Source organism: Hippoglossus hippoglossus, chromosome 13 (genome assembly GCF_009819705.1).
Source record: "Hippoglossus hippoglossus isolate fHipHip1 chromosome 13, fHipHip1.pri, whole genome shotgun sequence".
NCBI classification, from domain to species: Eukaryota; Metazoa; Chordata; class Actinopteri; order Pleuronectiformes; family Pleuronectidae; genus Hippoglossus; species Hippoglossus hippoglossus.
This window is the reverse complement of record NC_047163.1, coordinates 15,505,087-15,530,281: the sequence shown is the minus strand read 5'-3', so window position 1 is coordinate 15,530,281 and position 25,195 is coordinate 15,505,087. Positions and strand designations below refer to the sequence as shown.

Here is a 25,195-nt window from a genome sequence, read left to right as displayed (position 1 = left end):
ACAAAACTGTTCACATTTGTTTAGTAGACATATTTTAATCACATTTATCAGTATACAGTTATGCACTGTACCTAGAGCTAGTGTGTCTCGCTGTGCTTCCTCTCAACATTCACTTATTTAAAGCTCTTCAATCCTTGATCAAATTACTTAATGTAAAAGTGTTTGTTGTAATCTGACTCTTAAACTGTATCTACAGTGTTTTAATCACTGTAATCACCATCCTCTGCTTCATTATCACAGTGACTAACACTGAGCGAATTAATCACAATCAGCAGCACACATTTGAAAATACATCAACCATTATACAGCAGCCTATGCACATTAGTCAGTGTACTATAGTTTGGCCTATTTATTAGCTAAGTCTGGATGTTCGGAATGAGAACTCTGTGCATATAAAGTTTAAAACAGCTGCTGATAAAACATAAACACTAAGTTTAACCCGGTACATAATGGTATTAATGAGCAGTTCTCAGACTCTCCACACCTTCTGTTCAGTGCATGCTGGGTTAGATCATGATGACATTTATAATGGTTATTTGAGCTGACATAGAGAGGCAGACTCATTCGATTTTATGATTTAAGTACTGAGCTTTCGGCAATAAACTCATTTCTTTAACTATTAAGTCACTATATGATATATAGTTTTTAACTGTGGCACATTTACACCATTACACCAAAACTCCATCCAGGCCTGCAGCATCAATTTAACATGCTGTCATGTTTGGCATCAGGGGCCACTGGTTGGTGATTTTGAGGCAATATGTGTCAAATGACACCGCAATAAAACAGACAAACATGAAAAGTGACATTGGAGTTTAGAATAAAGGTGATTATTGTCAACACAAATTACTCCGTCGTAGTTCTCTAAAACATTTTTTATAGACTTTGACATTTAGAGGGTACTCTGGTCACTGTGGATGTGGGGATTTATAAAATATGTCAACAGAGAGAAAGAGAGATGAAGAGAGAAAGAGGCTTTTAGCTGCAGAGGACAAACATGCTTTATCCTCTCTGTCAACCAATTCTGATGTGTCACCTTCGGTCACTCGTTCATCCTAAAAAGCAAGTTAAGCATGAATTGCTTTCGGGGCTTTACTTGTATTCGTTGTTTGTGAAGAGGAGTAACAGGCGAATGTATGAGGACAGATTTACAAAAGGAGTGGTTCATGTGGTGTGTTTATTTTTTTATCGAAGATGACATTTTGGCTCAGAGTCCCTGTTGTTGTTTGACCTCATTAAAGAACCAGTCTGAAATGCATAATCGCTTCTCTGTAATAGCATCATCTGAAATGTCATCTCTCAATAAGAATGACTTTCTCACCCGCACCTCAGCGATGGCCTGATAATAAGTCTGAATATCATTTCCTCAGGGGGTGAAGTCAGTTTTCTCACCTTTCACTGTAAAAAATCTCTGTTCCTTCCTCTTTGCCATTTCTTTGGTTTGTCCGTCTGTCTCTGAGCCCCGACCTACACTTCGCTGATCAGATCCTTGACTCTGTGTTTGATTACCAATCTCACATTTCTAGCCTATGTGTCGTCCTTAAGAAAATCTTTCCAACACAGAGATACTGAAGTGCAGAACAAATATGTCAGGGTGAAAAAAGTGTCACACATGTAGAAGACACTGACGGAAGATGTCGAGAGAGTTTGTTGGGATAAGGGCAGATGCCGGTGTCTCTTACTCAAACTTATTCAATCCAAACTTGGACAGAAGCGACAAAAACCAGAAGACAAGAAATGTCAACAAACCAATTGAGCATCACCACATGTCTTCATACTCAAACCTAGCCTACTAATAAATTAATTTCTTTATTGCATCGCATAAAAGCAATATGCATAAATCTGGGTGCAAACTCTCAAATCATGTATACGAGGAGTTCACACAATGCGATCGGCTGTTTGCAACTCCCAAAAATTGTTAATCACTTGAATCAGGATAAAAATTGTTTAGTGTGAAATAGGCTTTAGACTTCAGAGTCTTGTTTTAGTGCTACTTATAGTTCCTCCAAGCCATAGCACAGACTTAATAGCAGGACAACCTTAATAGAGCAAAACAAATTTTATTTGTATATTCTGTGCTCACAAATTACATTTTACCTAATAGGGCTTAACAAGGTACGTCATCGTCTGCACTTAACTCGCTACAAGAGTGAGGAAAAACTCAGAGGGAGCCGCATGTCAGGGATCCCTCTTTCAGGACGGACAGAAGTGCAATATGCGTTGTGTGTAGCAGAGCACCAGATAACATTTACAACATTCATGAGAAAAGACAGCGTCTGACATAAATGGCGAGGTACGTCAATGTTTAAAGGATTTGTCCAAACTAAAAAGTCTGAGAGAGATGAAGGGAGCAGTAATGACACTTAGTGATTTATTAATAGAGGTATTGCCAATAATAGTAGTATGTGTGTAAGTAGACATATTGTATATCCAAGCAATCTAGTTGTAATCATTATCCACAATCAGCCGCCACCATCAAGAATTACAAATAACAAAACACGAAACAGGGTTTTCAAGCCTTTTGAAGTTCCTGCAGTTTGTCCTCACCACAAAATCATTACTACAGTTACTTTTTTAAAAATGTGATTCCTAGTGAAGCTGCTTTGTCCTTTACAAAATAACACAAATAGGTTTTTTTCTAAAACATGCCTCAAATATTTGATTATCATTACCAAGGTAACAACATTGATGTTTTAGCAAAGAGCATCAAATCTCACACGCTCACCTCGCACCTCATAAGTGTGAGCAGCCACATGCTGAATTAAATGTTCCCGAAACCCCCAGACACCAGCTGTATTATCTTGGACATGAAGAACAACTGTGTGTGACTTCTCTGCAGGAGATTTTCAGAGATTTCCTTTTTGGATACAGCTCCTCATGGTTTTGTTCAAGTACAGTTCTCGGTCATTAAAGTTTAGTGGGATTCTGGAGGGCAAACAGTCTGTACATCAGCCCAGCTGCCTACTGACCAAACACAGACTCCCATACACTAGATTTATGCATTATACCTTCAAAGATTTTACATTTCATCCTTCTTCACTGGAAATTCTGTTTCTGACGAGTAGTTACTCATAAAACAAAGACATCCCCTGTGCCGTTCATGTCCCAAGCTCCTGTCTGATTTTGGGATTAGGCATGTAAAATAAAAAACGTTTTCATAATTTTTGTTTAAACAAGACAATTTGGGCCTGTTCTCTATGAATCAGGGGGGAAATTTAATGTGAGTGCCTGCAGACGCAGCCCGTCCTCCCGCAGCATCGCTCTTGGACTTGGACGTGACAAATTGTTCTTCTCCGCTCGGCTTTTCCGTGGTTTACACAGCCAATCAATCTTCGATTACGACTGATGACGCTGGGCGAAAGAATTATTTCTTCTGTCCTGGTCTGAACTGTACGGGTAGGTGAAAAGATGAGTAGAGAGAGGAAAACAAGAGAAGGCAAAAAGAGCATGTGAAAATGACGATCACAAAATCACACAGGAAACAGTGGTTACTCGCTCATGAAGAGAGCAATATGAAATTTTCAATCTGTTGACTTTTGATGAACCAATCAAAGCAGTTGTAGAACTTAATCAAATTATTAGGGTTTGGCAAAAAGTTAAAAACCGCTGATTTCATAAGAAACTGACTATTTATAGATTGTCTTTCATCCAAATGAACCGAAATTAGCACATTGGATTGAGTTCTCTTAGAACTGAGTTAAAACATCCTTGTATTGTATACAATAATAGTCCCGAATACTCACTGCATGAAGGCCAAAAAACTAAAAAGATATAAAAAGTGGTTGGTTTTTTCTGAGTTTCGCTCCATCATCCACCTCTGGCTGCATCGTGTTGTCCCCTTTGATCACTCACTCATGTTTTAATGCATGAGGTCACAGAAGTGTCATGTCGCGGTGACAGTCAGACTGAATTTCCTCACACCCTTGAGAGATTTCACAGGGTGAGTGTTTTTCCGCAGCAGGATGGCACCTTGTATTTTTTTCAAGGTAAATAAATAGTTACCTAATCTCTGCATCTGATTACCATTTAGTTTTTTCCCTTTATTCATGTATTCATTTATCTTTTGTGCATTGAAAATGAAGAATAAAGAACAAAAAAGAGGGGAAACTAATACATGCATGTGAAGGATGACAGCTCCCCAAAAGTGAAGCCAAAGTGTCTCGAGTATGAGTCACAAGTCCCACCTCCTCCATGTTCGTGGATGGGACATGGACTAAAACCCTCAAATATGGTCTCCGTTATTTTAAATAGTTCTTATCAGTATTATTATTACCTGTAAGTTGGTTTTAATTAGTTATTTGATGCTATAAAAACAGGGTGAAACATCAGGATTGACAGCTGAGACTTTTTATTTTTGCTGTATCAAAAAAGACTAGTGACGGGACAGGGGCACTTCAGGGGCCAATCAGATTTCAGCTGGGGCCAGTGCCCCCCTGGCACCGCCCCTGGTTGTTCATCTTCATATACAGTCTATGGGTCAGAATAAAAAAATTATCTAAGTTATTTCTGCAAGAAAATAAACCCATATATTTCAACTGCGGGAAATGTTTTTAGTTTTTTTTCACCAGACCTTTCCAGTGAAGTATAAGTCAGCCTCCAGTGTCCCTTCCATTCCTCTCTGCTTTCTGCCACCCTGCATTGAACCTGCAGTCCCTGGAGGACAGCGATCCATTCATCACCGGATTCAAACACTTCCCAGAAAGAGGGGAAACAGAATAAATATGCCATCAGCCGTGACAGGAGCGCTGACTTACAGCAGGAAGACAAATCCTCTCCTCTCTCCAAAAAGTAAACCTCTCCTTTACCCCTTTTACTTCTCCACCTGACATAATGACAATGAGCAGTCTTTGCTGCAGCGTTTTCTTTTCTTAAAAGTTGAGGCCGATTATCTATCATCAAAAGCCTCTGGACAAAATTTGTAATCCCAGTTTTGAGTTTGCATTTCCACCTCCTGTTTGCGTGGGTTTTCTTTCCAACTTTCTACCACAGCCCAAAGAAATGCAGATTGGGGTTAAGTTAATTAAAGACTCTAAATTGAACGTAGTTGTGAGTGTGGGTGTTTTGTTTCAGACATGCCCTGAACTCTGAACATTCTCTGGAGTTTCTCCTGCCAGCCCCCTCCTAAAATCTCTGGATAAGTGAGAAAACAGCAGATTGTCTGTAGGATTCACCGCGAGCGAATGGATGTATTGATGACTTTTCTAACATGTGATGGATACAAAGATGAAAAACAAAACAAAAACAAAAAGAATACAATTACTTCAGGATGCAAAAGCAGAGCCACTCACATAGAAGACACCAACAAAGGCGTCAAGAGAGCTTTTGGTGATAAGGGCCAATGCCAATGTTGATGTGCTGTAAACAAAACCATGTGACCTAACCTGAACGATGTCTGTGTTGTTTAGAACGCACCCAGAATTCATGCCTGAAAATGCCTTGTGTTGCTCCTGCAATACACTGGCGACCTATTTGACGTGTACTCCGCCTCTCGCTCTATAGTCAGTATAGGTTTGGCTCTAGCCCCCCGTCATGACCCTTGAAAGGAGAAGTGGTATAGATAATGGAAGGTTTTACTGAACACTATAGCATGGTACCTGCATCAGTAGATTTCTTAATAGAGTGACGGTACTCATCATTTACTTACTCAAAGTCGAATTAGAGTTTAGTTCATTTCCAAACTAAAACATCTTATCTCATTTGCTCTCTTTTTCTGGAAAAACCTTAAGATTATTCCTACTGTGAAACTTATAAAAACCTGTGAAATGTTTTTTTGATGAAAACACAACTTAGCCCCTCACCAAATGTGACAACATCGCATTCAAATGTATGCATTTCACAGACGACAGAAGCATCTCAGCATCCACTGAGCCTCCACACGCAACCTGCCATTAGCAGCCCTTTAGAGTGTTTCTGTTCTCTTGTATGAGCATTTTAACATGTTTCTGTCCATATTTACTGATACAGGTATGATTCTCTGGTGAATGTGACACTCCCCAGAGACATTACACATCCGCTGTTTTCAAGAGTTCCCATTACATATCCATATTTTTCATGTCTTGAGAAGAACCAGGACAGCATCAAGCTTATTGATGTACGTCTTAGCCCAAGGCTGCAAGCTGAGCAACTCGCAGCCAAAACGCTAAATGTGAGTAAAAGTGTGTGTGCGTTTGATATTCTGCACTCACAATACTGCATATTTCTTTAAGCTGTAGAAAGGCACAGTTGATTAAGTGCACAGCGTTTTCACATCTGTATTCAGGGATGGTACGTTCAACCATATTTTTTCTTTTACTACTAAAATACTTGAAGCAAAATGGCCGATAAAAAAAGCAGCTCTGTCAGCCTGAATGTGCAGCATGTGGGGTTTCATCGTGTTACACATTTTATCAGCACGCACTTAAATTAATGACCACGTAATAAGGCCGTTTATAGCCACCAGTGTGTGAGCTCAGCGTGCCTGTCTGGTCCCTGCACCAGAACTGTGGATCTTGTGGGTTGAACATGGCAGAGTCACTGAGCCCGACTCTTGTTTCCCTCCTAAACTTCATGTGAATCAGATTCAACTTAAAACGGGGTGTAATTAAAGTTGTCAGCTGCTGAGATGAGTCAAAACTCAGAGAGCTATGTCGAGTTCAGGGATTGTGGCAGAGACATTTTTCATGCAGCAGCGGCTTCACAGGGGTGTGGGAAACGGCAACTTATCGGATTTGTTAATTTAGGACACTCACAGACAATGACGGTGCTAATGCGGGGGCAAAGGAATTAACTATGATTGTATGATCGGTAGAAGCCTGTACACTGTCTCTGTCCTCCTCCGATTTCTTTCATCTTGCAGCAAAAACCAAAGCGATCCACATTTTATTGTTGCTTATGCAAAGAAACACAAACTGAGTGAACAATAAACCGAGGGAGTAAATTTTAAAGAGTTCTGTCCTTCGAATCATGAAAAAGAGCTACCACAAAAAAAGCCAGTGTTAAGGAAAAAAGGGAGACAGAAGGAGTGAGAGCAGCAGCTGTGTGTGGGAGGATCATAGTGAGGGAGAGGGACGACATTCTGAGGAGGAGTGAAGCTTTGATGGACAAAGACACTGAATGTTTGTAATGCTTTCTTATGCTGACACGTCTCTACACATAGTATTGTATTGAAATTGTGGATAAGTATCTGTTTAAGCTGTGTTTTAAAGGTTGTGTGTGTGTGTGTGTGTGTGTGTGTGTGTGTGTGTGTGTGTGTGTGTGTGTGTGTGTGTGTGTGTGTGTGTGTGTGTGTGTGTGTGTGTGTGTGTGTGTGTGGAGGAACGAAAGAAAAATGCCTGGCTGACAGTTTTTTTATGTCCACCGCCAAATACGATTTAATGCATAAATAAATCGGGACAATTGAACCCTGTGTGTGTGTGTGTGTGTGTGTGTGTGTGTGAGTGTGTGTTAGCACGAGTCTCCATTGTTATTGCCTCAGACACACACACACGCACACTGTACCTCAAGTAATAACACACTGTAGCTGAATCTGTCCGTTTCAGAAAGAAACCACTACTGAGCTCGTATGTGGCAGCAGAACCACTGTATTGTTATGGCCACAGGGCAAACCTCGTACGCTGGTTAAAGTAGACGGCTGAAGTTAGTAAATTGATCTTGAATTGAGATTAAGTTGTTTTCAAGGTCAAGGATTGATAGCGTTAGTTCAGACAGGCCACCAAGTCCAGCTCAGCTCAGCTACAGCAGCTGATCTCAAAGCCAGCCCACATCAGCTGATGGCTCAACTGACTCCCTTCCATGCATTCATTGGCAGAGCTCAAACATGGCACCTTATTCAAGCTGCTTCAGCCGGCTGACCCCTGCTGCGTCCTCTTCTGGCCTTTGCAACCCACCTCCACCCCGGCTCCACCCTTTTTTCATACTGTGTTTGATTTATTCAGTGTCATTTCTGTTGTCATTGATGCCCACTCTGTTCTGTTCCCTTTGGCGGTCTTGCATATTTTCAAATATATTCAATGTTTGGCTTTTTAAACAATGAATGACTTAAATGTGCACCTTACTGAATCAGGAATGGATGTAGGACATATACTTAGTCCCTCTGTGTAGATCATGGCCCCTGATTTAGAAAGCCACTGGTCCAAATCCACTTTTGCTAATTTAACTGTGGGGGAAAAAAGGTTTCTTGCTGAGGTGCATAATTCAAAAGCATTGGACTTAATAAATAAACTAATGAGAGTGTCATCTCCCATTCCCTTACAAAGACAGGTGTGATTGCATCTTGGTGAGTTGCTGTTGTAGTGAGAGATTTACCAGGGAGGAGAGAACGTTTCTCTGCAGAGGAAACTGCAGAGGAGTTCTATGTAGGTGCATATTACTACTACTTAAAATAACAATTGTAATACTGACTGGAATGAAATACTGACACTTACTTAAGACCATATATTTGTGGGTTAATCGTACATTTGCTTTTCACTGTCTTAAGATAGCAAAGATTCAACAATGCCCCTAACCACACTTCATTTTAAGACCAACACATCCACGGGGGGGCTCGGTGCACTTGCTGTTTAAAAAGTGTGTGCACTGGACGGGAAAATGACAAAATTGAATTGTGTCTTCGCTGCTGGTATTTTTCTCTGTATCGCAAACTGTAAACTCACTCAACGCCTTCTCTCCGCGGTTGACTTTCCCTCTCTGTGTTGTCTTTTACGTTGTGTTGTCATCCGTGGAGGTTGAAACAAGTAACGAGCCAGTTTTGAGAATGCAAGGAGAAGAAAGTACAGATATTTGTGTTCAAATGTAGGGAGTAAAAGTAAAAAGTCTTCAGGAAAATAAATACTCAAGTAAAGTATGGATACCTGAAAAATAGTATTTGTACTTCGTTACTTCCCACCTCTGGCCTGGTGCCGCATTGCTTTGGGTGTAAGATAGAGCCCTAAGAGTGACATACATGGTTTTACCTTTGAAAAAGAAACACTAAGATGACCATTATGTTACAAGCGTTCCCATTTGTCTGAAGGTGAAAACTAAAACGTGCCTTGTTGCCGTCAGCCGCCTCTGAGGCTGTTTTCTGATCACCATCTCTGCTGTCCAGTTTGGTCGTAGCGCTCCATCAGCGCAGGTGGTCACCCTGAGCTTCTGGCTGGGCCAACACTGAGCGCAGCCGTGGATTTACATGAGGTGAGCACCTAGTGATGCGAGGACGCTCGGAGAGACACCAAAACATCTGCCACAGCTGTGGTTTGGACACAATATAATATAATGGCAAATAAAGATTTGAGATTTGATTATTAAAATGGTCAGATACACAACTTCAAGTGAATGCTCTTATGCTGTGTATCTTCTGAATATGTAAAAATAATGGTTGCTAGATCAAATTAAACCATTATAATATGTAAGTTGGTCAGTATTGTGTTTACGTATTGTTTTTAGTGGCCAAAAATCTCAGTTAGGGGAGATTTAACCATCAAGTTTTTGTTGCCCTTAAACTTACAGTCATCACTTGTTCTCCTAACAGTGTTATGACTGCCCGTCTCTCTCATCTGGAGCACTTCCCAAGCCCTTGAGTGTATCACTTTGTTTTAACGATATCAATTTAGCCCCGTATCAAGCTATTACTTTCACCCTTTCTGTCTTTTTCCTCCCGCTGTCTTTTTATGCCTCCACCGATGTTTACGCGGTCAGTCCTTCAGAGACAGGCCGACGCATTCTTTTGTCTTTTGTCTTGTGTGTCTGTGAAAAAGTGATAGACTCAGAGTGTTACCTCGGGCTAATCTGACACATGGACACAGAGATGACTAAATGATTGTCTGTGTCCCAAAGTTAGAACCACTGCCTCTCGGCTCTCGCCGTCTGATGGGGTTAAATTGCTTCAACCCCTCTCAAGGTCAAAATCATGAATCACTCACCTCGCTTTTTTCTCAAACTATGTGTTATCTGAAAGCGAGGAGTTGGCAGGAGGAAGATAATCTGGCCACTTTGTTGGAATGATTTAGAGTTTGGTGGATACTGCTGAGGTTCTCTTAAGCAAAGGTTTCATATCTCCTATTCTCATGTTGTGGTATAGACAGAAATGAAGTGCCCTGTAGCCACTGTACATCCCAGACTGTATATGAAGCATGACTGATCCCCAAAAGTGAAGCCATATTGTCTCAATTGCCCCCTCGTGGCTGGCTACAGTATACGTTATAAACCCTGCCTCCTCCATATTAGTGCATGGGACATGGACCAAACTAAAAAGTCAAAGTACATGTTAAATAAAATCATTCTTTCATTTTGTGTAGTTCATATCATGTAATGGAAGGACCATGATCCTTCGGTCAGTCCCAGATCTCTTCTGCACAGACTCTGGAAGTGAAGATGTGTCATCCATCTTTATATACAGTCTACATTCATAGAACAAAAAAAAAGACTTGCATGTACGTTCACCGTCGAATAAATAGCAGTAGAATTTAAAAGCCTTCAAAAAAATGGCCAGGCCATTGTCTTTGTTTTCAGTAAATGGTCCCACGTGTGTGTCATTGACATTTAACAGCTTTTCTGACAAAAAGGCCCTCGTGACACATTCACTAAACCGATCTGAACAACAGACAAGCAAATGAGCAAAGTGTTTGTGTTATTTTGAGGCAGAGGCAACAAAGGAGGAAGCCTCTTGGTATTCAGATGTTACAGGTGACATATGCAGTCAATGAAGGGCAGGGGAGGAAAAACACACACGCACGAATACATGCTCAGTCACACTCACGCACACAAACGCACGCACAGGCACACGCTTGGTTTGATCCGGGTGACACAGGAAAACCTTTTCAAATATTCTGTCATTGTCAGCTGACATTGACTTCACATTTTGTTACTTGTATGGCTCCATTTTCAAGCAGCAATTTTCATCGCATTAAATGTGATAGTTTGGAAAATATTGTGTTTGACTGGAGGATACCAGATTGGAGGTGGGGGGCAAATTGGTTTGTTCTGACAGTGCCGCATTACTGCCTCAAATGAAGGACATTTCGGGCTCATCAAGCTTTGCAGGCGTTTTTTGTTTTTCCCCGCTATTGTTCTTTTTTAATCATAGCTTTTATTCTGATGAAGAAAACCCCAGACTGTATTTTGAAGGAAGGGTATTGGTGTATGCCAAGTACTGCAGAATTACAGAAACTCATGGGCGTATCGACCTATATATTGCAGCAGCAGTTTGCTTCACTTTCCAATCTGCAGCTGCTGCTGAAAACAGACATGACGTGATTTTAAAAGGGGGAATATGTATAGTAAAGAATATGCATAGACCTTGACGCTGGATCTATTGCGGCGTGCATACCTCGACATGAATTTCTGGAAATAGACCTCGTTGAATACAACAAAGACAGGGGGGGAAAAAGAGATAGATGAAAAACATGCTATCTCACATAACCTCTGAGGCTGTGTAGTAATAAGCCTGGCAGGATGAACCGAGTGCAGCTCAGGTGGTTTGAGGGAAATTGTCTCTAATGGTGATACGTGTCATGATGTGATTATTTGAAACTATATATATATTTTTGCAGAGGAGAGGAAGGGGGATGATAGCACCAGGTAGAGCGAATATGGAGATGTCAAGAGGTAAAAGAGACAGAGAGACAGCAGGATACTTGTGCATGTTTTGTATTGAAGAGACTCGTCTGCCTCGGTGACTCACATTACAATGAGGTTTGATTAGCGATGACAAGCATGGAAGCATTTAGATGTTAGACCTATATAGATTTAAATATAGAAAAGTGTATCTTCGTGACTGAGACACAAAACTGTCACGTCACACCAAAGCACATCAGAGAACATCTGCACGCAAGACACATGGTGATTATGGCCGCTCGGGCTGGAACTAAGCCCCTCCCCCTCAATCGCTGTCGGTGCCGCGCTTTATCCTTTTAGCCGTGCAGGCCTCTCTCTGGCAACGCCAACTCAGATCAGAGGATGTGTGCTGCGGAATCCAACTGCAGCCGTCGGATAGTCCCAGACTCCCAGCACTGACACAAAGGCTCCATCACAGACCAATACACCTGCAGGCAGGAGCGAGGGCGCGCAGAGTGTGACAGGGGCAGAGAGAGAAAGGCAAAGGAAAGGTGGAAAAAGAGAAGTAGACGGAAAGAAAACTCATTGCTGGTTTACACCTGCTGTTGGCAGCCGCTGACAAACAGGAAATTGTTCTGAGAAATGAGAGACATTGACTTACAGTGGTTATTGAGAAGCGACAGACAGCTGCTGGCTTTTAAACAGTGAGTCATGTGGAGGAAAGCTACCACTCGGTCTCATTTGTAGGATTTGTGACAAAGAAGTGGCACTTTTTATTCTACTCTCCCTCAGCTTTTGTGGTATGATCTGCCCATCACTATAATGCAGTCTTTCTCTTTCTCTCTCAGATCTGTTTTGTAAATCTCGACCCTCAGAAAACGGACTGTCGTGATGACAAAAACATGAAGGTGAGCTAATTCCTCATCCATTTATTTTTTCCCCCTCCTGCTTTTCCGCCCTCTTTTCATCTCGTAGGAGTTGATCGTATTTCACATATAAACATTGGCTCAGTTGCCATGGATTCAGGATCATTACCCAGAATTAGAGGGTTGATTAGTTTTAGATAATATGCAGATTTCGCAGCCCAGTTTATGCAGCTGCTGGTGGCAGCAGTGTGCGATCAATTATCATTCCACATAGTTCAAGAGTTCTCGCAGGAAGGCGTCTGTCTTTGAGTTGGAAGCACAGAGAACATTATGTTCAATTTTGAAGATTTTCTTTGCTGTTTCATTCTTGCATTGTCTCTGTGCTCGTCATGTCTCCTACAGAAACTGGCATCCGTGTCCCCAGATCTGCCAAAGCTCATTGAATTACTTACTGTCCACCAGCCGAAGGAAAATGAGATTCTACTGTTTGGCGGCCTAGAAGCTTCAGACGCCTGCCAAACACACCCACACCCCCCCTCTCAGGTGAGTCCGCAGTGACGTCTTTGGATCCTTGCAACCAGTTTTCAGCCTTTTGAATTAACTGTCCCGCAGTGCAGGGCAGAGTGTGCAAGCTGTTCCTTACTCTTGCGCAGAAATCTAGTGTGATTAGATCTGACTCTTTTGTGCTTGGCACAGACGAATGTGCATTCATTTTATCTATACTCATTCTCTCCATTTTCACTCCAATAAAAACATCTCTGATTCTGTAGCATAGAACCTCATGTTACACAGAAAACCAACATTTGCATGAACAAGAACTATCACTTATAATTATTACAGCTAACAAATCTCTTTATAATTTTATTGGAATTTATCTTTACATTCCAGCCACTTACCCTCTCACTTGAAGGTCAGTAAAAACATCTCTGTGTAAAACAACTTTTTAAATCAATACACAGCCTGAGGAGCCTGCACAGACAATTAAACTTGCATGAGCAAGTCCAGTGAGTCAATCATATATTAATATATATAGAGAATCTCAGCTGCATAAACTAACTAAAGGTGTTCATGTGTGAAGGAAGAACATTATAGAAATATGATGTGTGTTTGTATTTATGTCTCTTGGTGTTTGCATGCAAGAAATATAAGTCTCTGTGTACATGTTTCATTCAGGGCCGGCAGCAGAGAAGCACGGGCGTGTGCCTGGTTCAGTGTTCGGGGCAGAGACGATGCACCAAACCCGGAGGCATCATCTTCGAGATCAACAAGTTCCTGATCGGTTTGCAGTGGGGAAAAGAGCGGCAGCACCAGCACGGCCGAGCGGCAGGGCAGCGGGTTGACGACGACACCAATCGCTCCATCTCGTCCATAGAGGAAGACTTCACGACCGCTTCAGAACACCTGGGAGATGACAGCGAGGATGATGGCTTCAGAAATGGTGAGCCTCATTACCTCCACTGTAGAGATCTTGTTGGCAGGAAATCTCAAATGGGTTTCTGCATTTTAACGTACTGTACTTTGACTATTTTCTCTTGAACTACTGAGCTTAAATGAAAAGAAAATTACAGATGTGACACATGATTCTTACTGTTTTGTTGGATACATTTTAAGATCCAGCCATGTATTCGTATTAACAAAAAGTAATGTAAATTAATCTGTATGAATATTGTGAAGTGTGATTATTCCAAAGAAAAATGCTGAGATTTATGCACGTAGTTTTGCATTGCTTTAAACTGTCATATAGCTGAATTAATTATGTTTACTTTTAGATTTTTTTCTACAGTTTGTGTAACCCAGTGTGAAACAACACAGGGGTTGAATATTTAATACCAAAGATTGAATCCTACATCTGCACATCACGTATACATCATCCTGAAAAGCCTCACAGGATTCCTGTGATACTTTTGCATAACTGACAGCTTGAGTCAGCATCCTGTCCATTCAAAATCTCTGATTCAATTTTGAACACATACTGTGCAGCGTGAAGCGACTGCACCATCATTTATTTTGATGTGATGGCATCTTTCTACAGCAACTAAAAGACAAGGGAAACCATTAAATTAGAAGTTTAATCAGGCTTTTTAAGTCAATGTTAAAAGCTTGTCCAAGTCCATCGAGTGCCTCCACCTATGTGGATAGAATTATTTTCAGTCCCTATAGCTGTAATGTTAACATGTGAAGGCCAGAGTCAAACATAAAATGCAACACAGTCAACACTGCTCAGAGTCAATGTAATGCTCATATTTAGACAATTACACTACTGTGTATGGAGGGTGTAGTGACACATATTTACTGTTTTGTCTTAGTCTTTCAAATGGTAATAACAGTGGTAGTGATTTTGTCTTTCCCTGATACTTAAAATTCTCAGGATGGCAAAGTACTTCAATTGCATCGTAAAAAAATACAGTAAAAAATCCACCTTGACACTATTCACGAATATGTCAGCTATTCTGACACTGTTCACACATCAAACTAGATCTCACTATTCAATTTGTGAACACTTTTATTGTTATGTTTTGTTTTATGGAGGAAACATCAAGTTTAATAAACGAATAATCCTGTATTGTCATCCTGTGGTTTATTTCTCAGCTGTTTAACATGAGAAAAGTGCAGCATATACTGTATCTATTGCCATGGTTTTACCCCAGTGATGAAATGCCAAATAATAATCTGAAATTTTGTCCAAGTGGAAATTGAATCCGACAAAAGAGACATAACCCAGCTCAGTGAAGGGTAAAACAGGTTATTATCCTGCTCCTGCTGTGACACACTGGGAACTAATGGAGCTACCTTTTAATCAGAGCAGACATTTTTCACTCCCTGTCTCTTTCTGTTTCCCGCTTTACTTTTCACAGAGCCCGAGAGTGGTGATCTGGCAGAGAGCTTGGTGGAGGTTGCACAGAAACACTGTGTCAGACTTGCATGTCAGAGGGGACAGCTGGCCCGTCACCAGGGCAAGGAGGATACTGAGGGGAAAAGGGAAGGGCATCAACTTGCAACTTGTCTCCATGCCAAGGAATCAGCTGGTCACTACGCCACCAATCTGGCCGAGTCAGTATTGCAAGATGCCTTCATACGCCTCTCTCAAGATGAAACCTCCTTTGTCTCTGAGGCGGCTGTCAGTGTGTCTCTTGCAAGTCAGCTGTCCAACTTCACTGGTCCTTCAAAGGCGAAAGAGCCTTCCCAACAACGCACCTGCTCTTTTGAACTCCCCAAGATTGTTATAGTTCAAAGCCCAGACAATTCTGATGGGTCTGCAGAATGGCCAGAGACACAGGTGTCCCATGCGCCCAACCAGGATATCACAGCTAAAGCCAGAGAGACGACAGAAAATGAGACACAGGTTCATATTCCACACCACAATGGAGGACACGCCTCAAAACATGTCGAGCTGGCTTTGGCCTGTGCTGCCAGTGTCATTGGCACCATTACTACCCCACAGTTGACAGAACAGCTCGCCATGCACACTGCTTCGGAAGAAAACACAGAGGAGGCGCTGCAGGACCCAGAGAAGAAAGGTGACTACTCTGTCTCCTCAGCCATGTGTGGCATGGCTCAGGTAGCTGGCGCTGTAGCAGCTGTGGAGATAGCAGAGGAGTCAGGGGAGGGCTGCGATTCTGATGCAGATTCCACTGAAATCTTCACAGCATCCCGGGGTCTGATGTCTGTCGCCGAGGCCACTGCAGCCTTCACATTGCACTGCAGTGTGGCAGGGGGTACCAGTGTTGAAGCGTTTCGCGCTAACATTGCTGAGGTCCTGCACAGGGAAGCTGCGGAGGTGCTGACTCAGCCACAAGGATACAAAAGTGTAGCTCACTTGCTGGAAGCTACACATAACAAGATAGTAGACGGCATTACTTGTCCACAAAAATCCTGCATGGATGAAAGGGAGGTGGATGACTTAATAAATGAAGTTGCAGACAGCCTATTTAAGCATGCAATAGAGAAAGCAAAGAAAAAGAAAGAGCTGGAGGGGACTGGAAAAGATGCACCAAGCCTCCAGGTTTGTCTGCAGGACAGTGTCAACAACTTGCTGTTTGATATCCTTTGCCTGACGCAGAAGAAAATCAGTCACATCTCTCAAAGCAACCAAGGATCATTTGAGACACAAGAGTGTGATACATGTGTTAGGGAGTCTGCAACTACGAAGGAGAACAAGGATGTGTTAAGTCAATTACAGTGCTTAGCTCACCATAACCAATCCACTAATAGCGACAACCACAGTGGCACACTGCACTGCACAGACAAGCTTACCATGGTTTCTGGGCTAAAGGAAAAATATTTGTCTGAGGAATCGGATGCATTGTCCTCCACAACAAACAACAAAGAGCAACAGTCATTGTGCAGACAAAGTCTGTTTAAATCCGCCTCCTTGCCTGCCCATGACTACCAGCCGGGCAGCGGTGCCATAAGAGAACCTTTGAGTGAAATCCCAGTTTACAACACAGAGAGGAGGGGACGACTGGTCACAGGAAGGGATAGCAGACAGGCCTCCCTCACCCCACAGTCCTCCCTCAACTCTTGCAGTTCTCTACTGTCCTTCAGAATGGACTCAGAATCCAGGACACCTATTACCTGCTATGCTGATGATTTGGCTGCTACAGTGGTGTCTATGGCCACAGAACTAGCGGCTATCTGCCTGGAGAACTCCAATGGCAAACAACCCTGGTTCTGTGCATTAAAAGGGTCGTCTCCTGAAGGGCCAGAAGCCTACTTGATTCCTGCTTGTCGCACAGTGCTCAGGAGGAAAGAGGGTCAGAGCAGCAATGCCGCTTCCAAGAAACACCGGGCACCACGCCTCAGTGAGATCAAAAGAAAAACAGAGGAGCAGCCAGAACTAATGGAGCGGCTTGTGAACCGAGTGGTGGACGAGTCAGTCAACCTCGATGAACCACAGGACCCATTTGCCCTCTTTGCCTCAGAAGTCACAGCTAGGATCATGAACTGCCCTGAGCTTAATGTGGTAGATACTTCCAAAACAGGCCAGCCACGCAGCAGGCTGCAGTGTGAAAGGTGGAGCCGTGGGAAGGCATCTAGTTATGAGAGTATACCAGAAGAAGACGCAGATCCCTCAGGCACACCCAACACACTCGGGCCTGGCAGTCGTTTAGGTCAGAACTTGAGTCGTGGTAGCTCAATCTCTAAGCAGTCCAGCTGTGAGAGTATCACAGATGAGTTCTCACGGTTCATGGTAAACCAGATGGAGACTGAGGGCAGGGGCTTTGACCTTCTGTTGGACTACTACGCAGGGAAAAATGCCAGCAGCATTCTGTCTGCAGCTGTGCAACAGGCTGCATCAAAGAAAAATGGTCACCTTAATATCAGGGCCTCATCCTGTCTGTCCAAACAGTCGAGCACAGAGAGCATCACAGAGGAGTTCTACAGGTTTATGCTTCGGGACATGGATAAGGAGAACAGAGAGTATGGCATTGCCAAGACTAAAGAATGGAGCAACAGCCTGTTTCCCCCTTCTGTTAGGACACCGTTCTGCATACGACAATCATCTGTCCCAGACCGGCGCTCCTCAGACTCACGGCTGACTGTCAACTCACCCATTAAAGCAAACTCTTTTGATGGATTTGCCCGCAACATGCATGGAGACACGCTGAATACCTACCCCGCCAACTCTGTGTCAGCCATGGGACTGTGTAAGTCAGACTCTTGCCTCTATCAAAGGGGTAAGACTGACCAGATTACTGATATGCTGATTCATGAGACCTGGTCGAGCTCGATTGAGTCCTTGATGAGAAAGAACAAGATCATTGCTGATCCAGAAGACAGTATTGAGCTGGAGGCTTCAGTTGACTCCCAGCCCCACGTGCAGGAGTTTGCCAATCGCCTGGCAGCTGACATAGTGGATATTGGCAAGTCTGCACTCGTAGGCCAGCAAGATGCAGCTGGGAGCACGTCTGGGTCGCACCAACAGCCATATATGCCTGTTGGTGAAAGAAGAAGGGGGTTCAAACAATCTCATCTCAGTTGTAGTCGGAGTAGGTCCAGCCAGGACCAAGCTGGTACTGGAGTAGGATCCGGGGCTAGTGACATCAGCGCAACCCGCATGAGGGGCCCCAGAGATGTGCCACTGATCCACATTGAGGGAGATCATAGGCAAGAGGAGGCTCTTTCAAACCCTGAAAGGCTTCGACGTCAGGAAACCCCACCAGACCAGTCTACTGCCAAGCATACGGAGAGAGCTGCAGCCATCAGCGGCAGGTATTACACTGCTCACAGTCCTGTGTCAGAGTCAGACCAAAATCAAAGAATTTGTATTGGCCAGCATCCTGTAGATCATCCTGATTGATCAGAGCAAGTATAGATGATTATGACAAGAAATTAAGAATCACACGGTTATTTTAGGATAAATCATTAAACTTAAAAGAAAATCACCACTAAACAAATAAATTCCTGGCCCCACAACTGTCCGAGCTATTTTAAGGGTAGATCAGAGAGTGGCAGGCACACAGATCTATTTTTGGAGAAAACTAATCTATTTTAGCAGTGTGTGAGGCTTGAGAAACTTGGCTAGGCTGTGACTCACACTGTCTGTCTGGGTGATGTACTGTGTGTAGAAAGCTTTTAGTGGCTCGATGTTTTATCCACTGTGGGGCTGTTGAGCTCTCCTTGATCAGTACAAGATGCAATCACCCTTGGCTAACACACTAACACCAGCAGACACTTATTTCTTTCTAGATTGTGCTGACACTACTAAGACAAGGACTATGGGTGTTGTATTAGTGTTTGCTTGAGCTGTATAACAGTTTATATAAAGTCGATTAACTTGTTATTTGTGTTTTATCCTTCTGGTATTGCATTATTAGACAAAGTCAGTTTACATGTGATATTCAAACCAAACTTACGTTTGAGCTAGACAGTGACATTTAATCCTGAAACAAGTGGCGTGCATCTATTTGTTCCTTGTGTAAGAGTGGAACTCAATCACTCAACGAGTCAATAAAACCTGATTTCCCTCTGGAATTGTCGAGGATGGCAGCCTTCAATCATCTGATTGTGAATTAAATTAATCAGTTTCCTGAAGAAAAAGAAAAAGAAAATCCAGCAGTGCCTCTGGGGAATGGAGTTTTACTGATGCATAACAAATATTGAAATGAAAATTGCTTTCTTTTTATGTAGTGCAGTTATTTGAAATTTCAAATGCTTTTCGTTTGTGTCATTGTTAGATCACTGACTGTCACAATACTTTAAAACTTTGATACTGTATTTTAGTTTGAACTCAAATTGAAAACAAGGAGAAAAAACACATCCAATGTGAACCACACATATCAGCAGATGTTGTGCACATCTCGTCGATGGGTCACTCCCACCATCTTGCGGTTTGCTCTCCCCAGCAGTGAGAGGGACAGGCCAGCTGCGGCGGTGTCTGCAGTAGTGAAGAGGGACAAGCGTTCAATGAGTGCTAGCAGTGAAGAGAGCATGGGGAGCTGGTCCCATATAACCCCAGAGGATGACCCCCACGAGGAGACGAGTAGTTTTATCCAGCTGAGCGAGGGGTCAGTAACCGTTGCTCCTTGATACTGCTCCAAACGCTGCCACCCCCCACCCTCACCCCCCTCATTGCTGAGACTTGTGCTCTTTTGTGCCAATTTACTCCCAGCTGCTGCAAATATCCACGCCTGCTCAGGCAGAGATGTCACTCCGTAGGTCCCTCTCTCCATAGCTCACATACAGGGCCACACTCTGCCCGTACTCCATGCACCACTACCTGCAGTAGTGGGCTGCAGTGGAAAGGGGCCATGATCGCGCACATCAAATACCCTCTAGTTTGCTGCCACCATTTTCTGCTTCATCTAGTTCTCATTGTTTCAAGCAACCTTTCCCAAATAGTGTGGAGTCACTGCTTTGTGTTCACTATTTGAAATAATCGTAGAGGACGCCCTGCTTTCTCTCTGCCTTAAAAAACAGGTACCATGATAACGGACCCATTGAGTGTGTGCAAAGAAAGATGACATGACAGCTCGTTAATAGTGATGGTTGCCCCCTGGTGTCTGGCTGCAGTATAGGTCATAAAACCTATCTTCTTCATGTTGGTGGATTGGACATGGACCAAACAAAAAAAAATCTAAAAACAAGTTAAAAAATGAAATCTTTCTAAAACATGTTTTCTGTCATTTTAGGTAGTTCTTATCAAGCTGATGTTTGTTCAAATGCTAATTTTTTTCTCCAGTAAAATTGGTTTAAATTAGTTATTTGATGCTATAAAAATGAGACAGCTGAGACAGTCTCACGATTGGTCACGTGGGACCTCAATACTTCATACCTCAATCGCTACTGCAAAGACTTCAAATTACTTCACATTTTGGCTTCATTTCTGGATAGTGGAAGGAAGTGGAGACCGCTTCATATAAAGTCTGAATGGACAAAATATTATTACTAATACTAAATAAGGTTAAATGTTTAAATTAATTCATTTGGAAAGGTGTAGATTTAAGAGGAATGCGGAGGCTGGAGGACTCCATGTGTTCAGTGTTGCAATGATATAAAATACTTGTTGCTTAATCAGCTGTGAAGTTATTCGTCTGCACCACCATTATAACACTTGATGCTCCTCGCAAACTCTCCATCTACCTGCTTACTGAAACTCCACCTCATCCCTGATCCATGTTGTGACACAAACGAGGGTCTGGCTGCTCGCCCTGCCTGCCCACCCCCCCCCCCCCCACAAACTGCCTCCAGCTCTGCTCATCGCCATATTCAGACAAAAGAAAATCATCAGCTCTCCTTCCTCGAGCGTCCGATTCTGCTGCAGCTGCTATTTAAATGTAAATCGCCAGCTAACGAACAACATGACCTGCATCGCTGCGCCTGGTTATTGTTCTCTTCACAACTCAGCGATTGTGTCGGGTGTCATGAGAGAACATGACGACGCCATCCCTTGTTTTTTTTTTTGTTTTTTTTATTGGTTTACAGGACCGGGACCAGCAGCGCATCCAGCCTAGGCCTGGCAGACCTGGATACTTTTTCTGATGTGCCCTCTCAGAGCACAGTGATCAGGTAACTGTCACATTCATGTGCTGGAACAGCTTCACTAATGTGTCACCCCCCCCAATAAACTATATATTATTTAATACGACAAAGTATATTGCTTGTTCTCACGTAATCTCCCAGAGCAGAGCAATCAGGTGACGTGACTATGAGAGGCTGCTGGAATAACACATGCACATGACATTAGTTTATGGATAATAACCTCCGCCAAGGCGTAGTCTGTTTGTTAGCAGGAATACGCAGAAACTACTGAACTGATTTTGGAACATAGTCCAAGGAAGAACTTGTTAAAGTTTATGATGGATAAAGACAAAGGGGCAGATCCAGGTTAAATTTTTTTGGGGATCTCTTTAACGTTGAGAGCGTTTTTTGATATTTTGTTTCTTTAACATCCCTCCTTAAAACCAGTAGTATATGTCATAAACCCTATTTCCTCCATGTTAGTGGATGGGACAGAAAGTGAAAAACCTGATTAAAAAAGAAACCTACATTTGACCCTGTGGAAAGCCTGTATCAAATGCCTTGTCCACAGTAACTCTCCACCAAACAGGGAATTAGTGTATGTCTCAAAATGTTGAAATAAAAAAGTGGGATTTTGTTGTATTATAACTTTCAGTTGGATTTGTTTTTCCTCCACAGCGAGGAGACGGAGAAAGGCCGTGTGGCAGGAACCAGGGAGAATGTATTTGGTGAGTGATGGATTCTCATGTCATCTCAATGTTTTCAGCTTGTTATTTATTTATCATCTCAGCTGTAACGTCTCTACAAATCAAAAACTCTTGAGGGACTGGAGGTACGAGCTTGTGCTGAGCCCGTGCGATTATCCATCAAACGTACAGTATACGCTCGAAAACAGTCGATTCTTCTCTCCGAGTTGAGGATGTTCGTCAATAATTGAAAAGGGCCCAAAGTTCCAAAAGTGTCTCAGCACACACTTCATCTTTGTTTCATGACTTACACGCCGACGATGATCTCAAAGCAGCACCGAGCTCAGGATATTTATGAAGCTGTAGATTCGGCAGGTGGACTTGTGATGGGGAGAACGACGTGGTTAAAGTTCAAGGTGTGTTGTGCAGGGTTACCCTCCTACTACAGCATGTCACCTGTGATCTTACAGAGGGCGGATCAGCGAGGGGGGCCGGCGGCGGTGGAAACCTCAGGGAGATGTTGGTGGTAAACTGTGACCTCGAGCTGGAGGGCCTGGACTCTGAGCTGAGGGTGGCCCTGCAGTGGATCGCTGCCTCTGAGCTCGGCCTTCCTGCGCTCTACTTCATCAAGTCCAAAGAGAAGAGAGTTGCAAAGGTAAACAGAGCAAGTCAAATTAAAAACATACACTTGGACTGGTAGTTATTCACATTACTTGGTTATTACAGCCTGACAGATTGAGCGGTCGGCTAATAAAAATCAGGCCCATATGACCATTCACAAATATATCTGTATCATTGGTATATTCATGTCTGCCGATATGAAGACTTTCATTTTACAGGTTTAACAGATGTTAATTTATGTTTTAGGAAAAAAAGTTATATAAATTAGGTTGTGTTTGTGTTTCCTTTTTATTTATATTTATTCATAATAAAGTTTATGTTTAAACTGTAAACATTAAACTTCATTTACATTTTGAGTTTGATAACGGCCGACTGAATCACTGACAATTCTATTTACACACACACACACACACAGATGGATACTGATCAATTGAACTGAAACTGATTCCTGATACTGATCGATTGACATTTTTTACTCCATGATATCAGTATCTGGACGAACCCCCAGAAATCCCCAGAAATCCGGATCAGTTGGGCTCTAATTATTATCCTCTGTTGCTGGCCATTTCCTTAACCTCCCATCTTGTTGATATTCTTTGATACAGTATTGCTCCAGATGAATTGTTACACTATATAACCTCTTGTGTAACAGACTATTCCATTTTCAATTCACTTTAAATGATATATAATTTGATTACTGCCTTATAGGTACAATTTTAACAATCATATATTGCTTTTTTCAGTGGAAAATATTGAAATGTATTATTCATCATGTGTTCTCTCAGTTCCAGAGGGTGGTCCACCTCATGTGTCAGAAGGCGTGGCGGGTCGCAGACCTGTTCAGTGCCGTGGTTCGCTTCTGTCAACTGCACGAGAAAGAGGAAGAGGAGGGCAGGTCTCTGTCCAGCCTTTTTGATTGGCTTCTGGAGACCGTGTAGACCAGACGAGCTTCACCCGTTACTGCAAAAAAAACTCACAAATGCACACTCACACTTCCTGTCTGTTGCCCGACCCTGTGTCGCCACACGCGTACGCGCCGCCTGCTGCGAGCTGAAAGCACAACGCGAACAGCATACTTGAGAATTTCACACTACTCACTCTTTCCATGGATTTTTTTTATTTTTCTCTGTCTGTCCACAGCCGTGAATGGACCAGTCTGCCTTTACTATAGGTAAACGACAGGTTGGAGGTTCCTCTGGGGAATGAAGTGTCCTTCAAGAGATTATAGTCGGCAGGTTTTAACTGCTCGAGATTCTATATATATAAAATATATTTACAGATTCTAACGACCAAATTAAGTGTTTATTTATTTATTCTGAATGAACACAAGTGAAGCAGAGTACCAATAGAAAATAGGAAAATCAGGTTCAGTTCTCCCCACAGCTCCACATGCTCGAACCTTTTTATTTCAAAAAGTAAAAGAGGCTGTTATAAGCCCACTTTCCTCTGATAGCACATTTGCTTTACATGAGCAAAATCTTCATGTCTTTGTTGTGTTCATCGGCCAACATCCCACCTCTGTTGTGACCTTGGAGTTCAGTTCTGAGTGTGTTATCTTGTTCACGTTGCTTGAGAACTGATTATTTTGGATAGCTGCACTGTACATATTGTAGATTTGGAACTGCTGCACCTTGGAGTGGTGGACTGCTCTCTTTAGCTTTCACTATGTCCGACAGACAGAGTGAGGTTTGTAATGTCTAATTTGTATGTGAACTTAGTCTGTTTCTTTCTCTACTTAGTGGTACTCTAGTGTTACATCAGCAACAGGAACAAAAAAGAAGCACATGATTCAGCTGTAAACTCTGTCACGGTAGAACTGAATGTATTTATCTTTTGACATCAATAAATTTCTGTGATGTGAAATACAAGCCGCCTCGATTCTCACTAAACATTCAGCAGAAAGGCAATGAACACTGGTCAGTATCAGTATCAGTATCACATTGTATTGCCAAGTTCTCACAGATGCAGTGCGACACTAAAAGAAAACAGACTTCCCACAGACTAATTAATGGATCTTGATGAAAAAACTCTTTCACATTTCAGGAACTGATATTTATCAGTGTGTGTAATTTGTTGATGCTGGGCCTGGGAGGAGGTTTGTGCTCTACTGATTTTTTTGGTTACAGTTGAAATCCAACTAGGAAGCTACTGAGAACATTAATCATTGTGTTGTGCTCCCTGAAATTACTGCTTAGTACAAGTCACAGAGAAATACAAGGCAGTGGGAACAAAAACAGATCACTTCTATTGGCTGAGAATGGGTTCATGAAGGTGAAACATATACAAAGCATATTCTTTAGTGCCCATTTATTACTACAGTGAAATCTAAAGCTTTTCATGCTGAAACATGTTGTATTGAACAATAACAATATTTCAGACAACTGAGTCTGGATCCACTTTGCATAGATTCTCCACTTAGCTGGATTCCAAACGCTGTTCAAAAGATGTTGAAGGATTCAATGTCCTTGAGATGATATTTCATGAGTGAAGTTACCATACTGGTAAAGCCACAGTCAATGAAAAGCTTGAACTGCTGGTCAGGTCGGCACC

At 42.5% G+C, this 25,195-nt stretch overlaps 1 protein-coding gene across 6 annotated transcripts in view; it reads left to right on the top strand.

The window, feature by feature from the left end:
* The window catches only part of sphkap (SPHK1 interactor, AKAP domain containing), a 107,995-nt gene extending 83,375 nt beyond the window's left edge, over window positions 1-24,620 (top strand). For 3 of the 6 annotated variants that reach the window (XM_034604410.1, XM_034604408.1, XM_034604409.1), the window contains 9 exons: window positions 12,360-12,419; window positions 12,780-12,920; window positions 13,551-13,815; window positions 15,233-18,590; window positions 19,724-19,885; window positions 21,303-21,386; window positions 22,017-22,066; window positions 22,495-22,679; window positions 23,431-24,620. In XM_034604410.1, the coding sequence (XP_034460301.1) occupies window positions 12,360-12,419; window positions 12,780-12,920; window positions 13,551-13,815; window positions 15,233-18,590; window positions 19,724-19,885; window positions 21,303-21,386; window positions 22,017-22,066; window positions 22,495-22,679; window positions 23,431-23,583 (4,458 nt within the window). In that variant the 3' untranslated portion in view covers window positions 23,584-24,620. Of the gene's footprint in view, window positions 1-12,359; window positions 12,420-12,779; window positions 12,921-13,550; window positions 13,816-15,232; window positions 18,591-19,723; window positions 19,886-21,302; window positions 21,387-22,016; window positions 22,067-22,494; window positions 22,720-22,778; window positions 22,898-23,430 lie in introns of those variants that run through there. The other 3 variants (XM_034604412.1, XM_034604413.1, XM_034604411.1) reach the window with 2 other exon arrangements.
* Window positions 24,621-25,195: the final 575 nt, after the last annotated feature.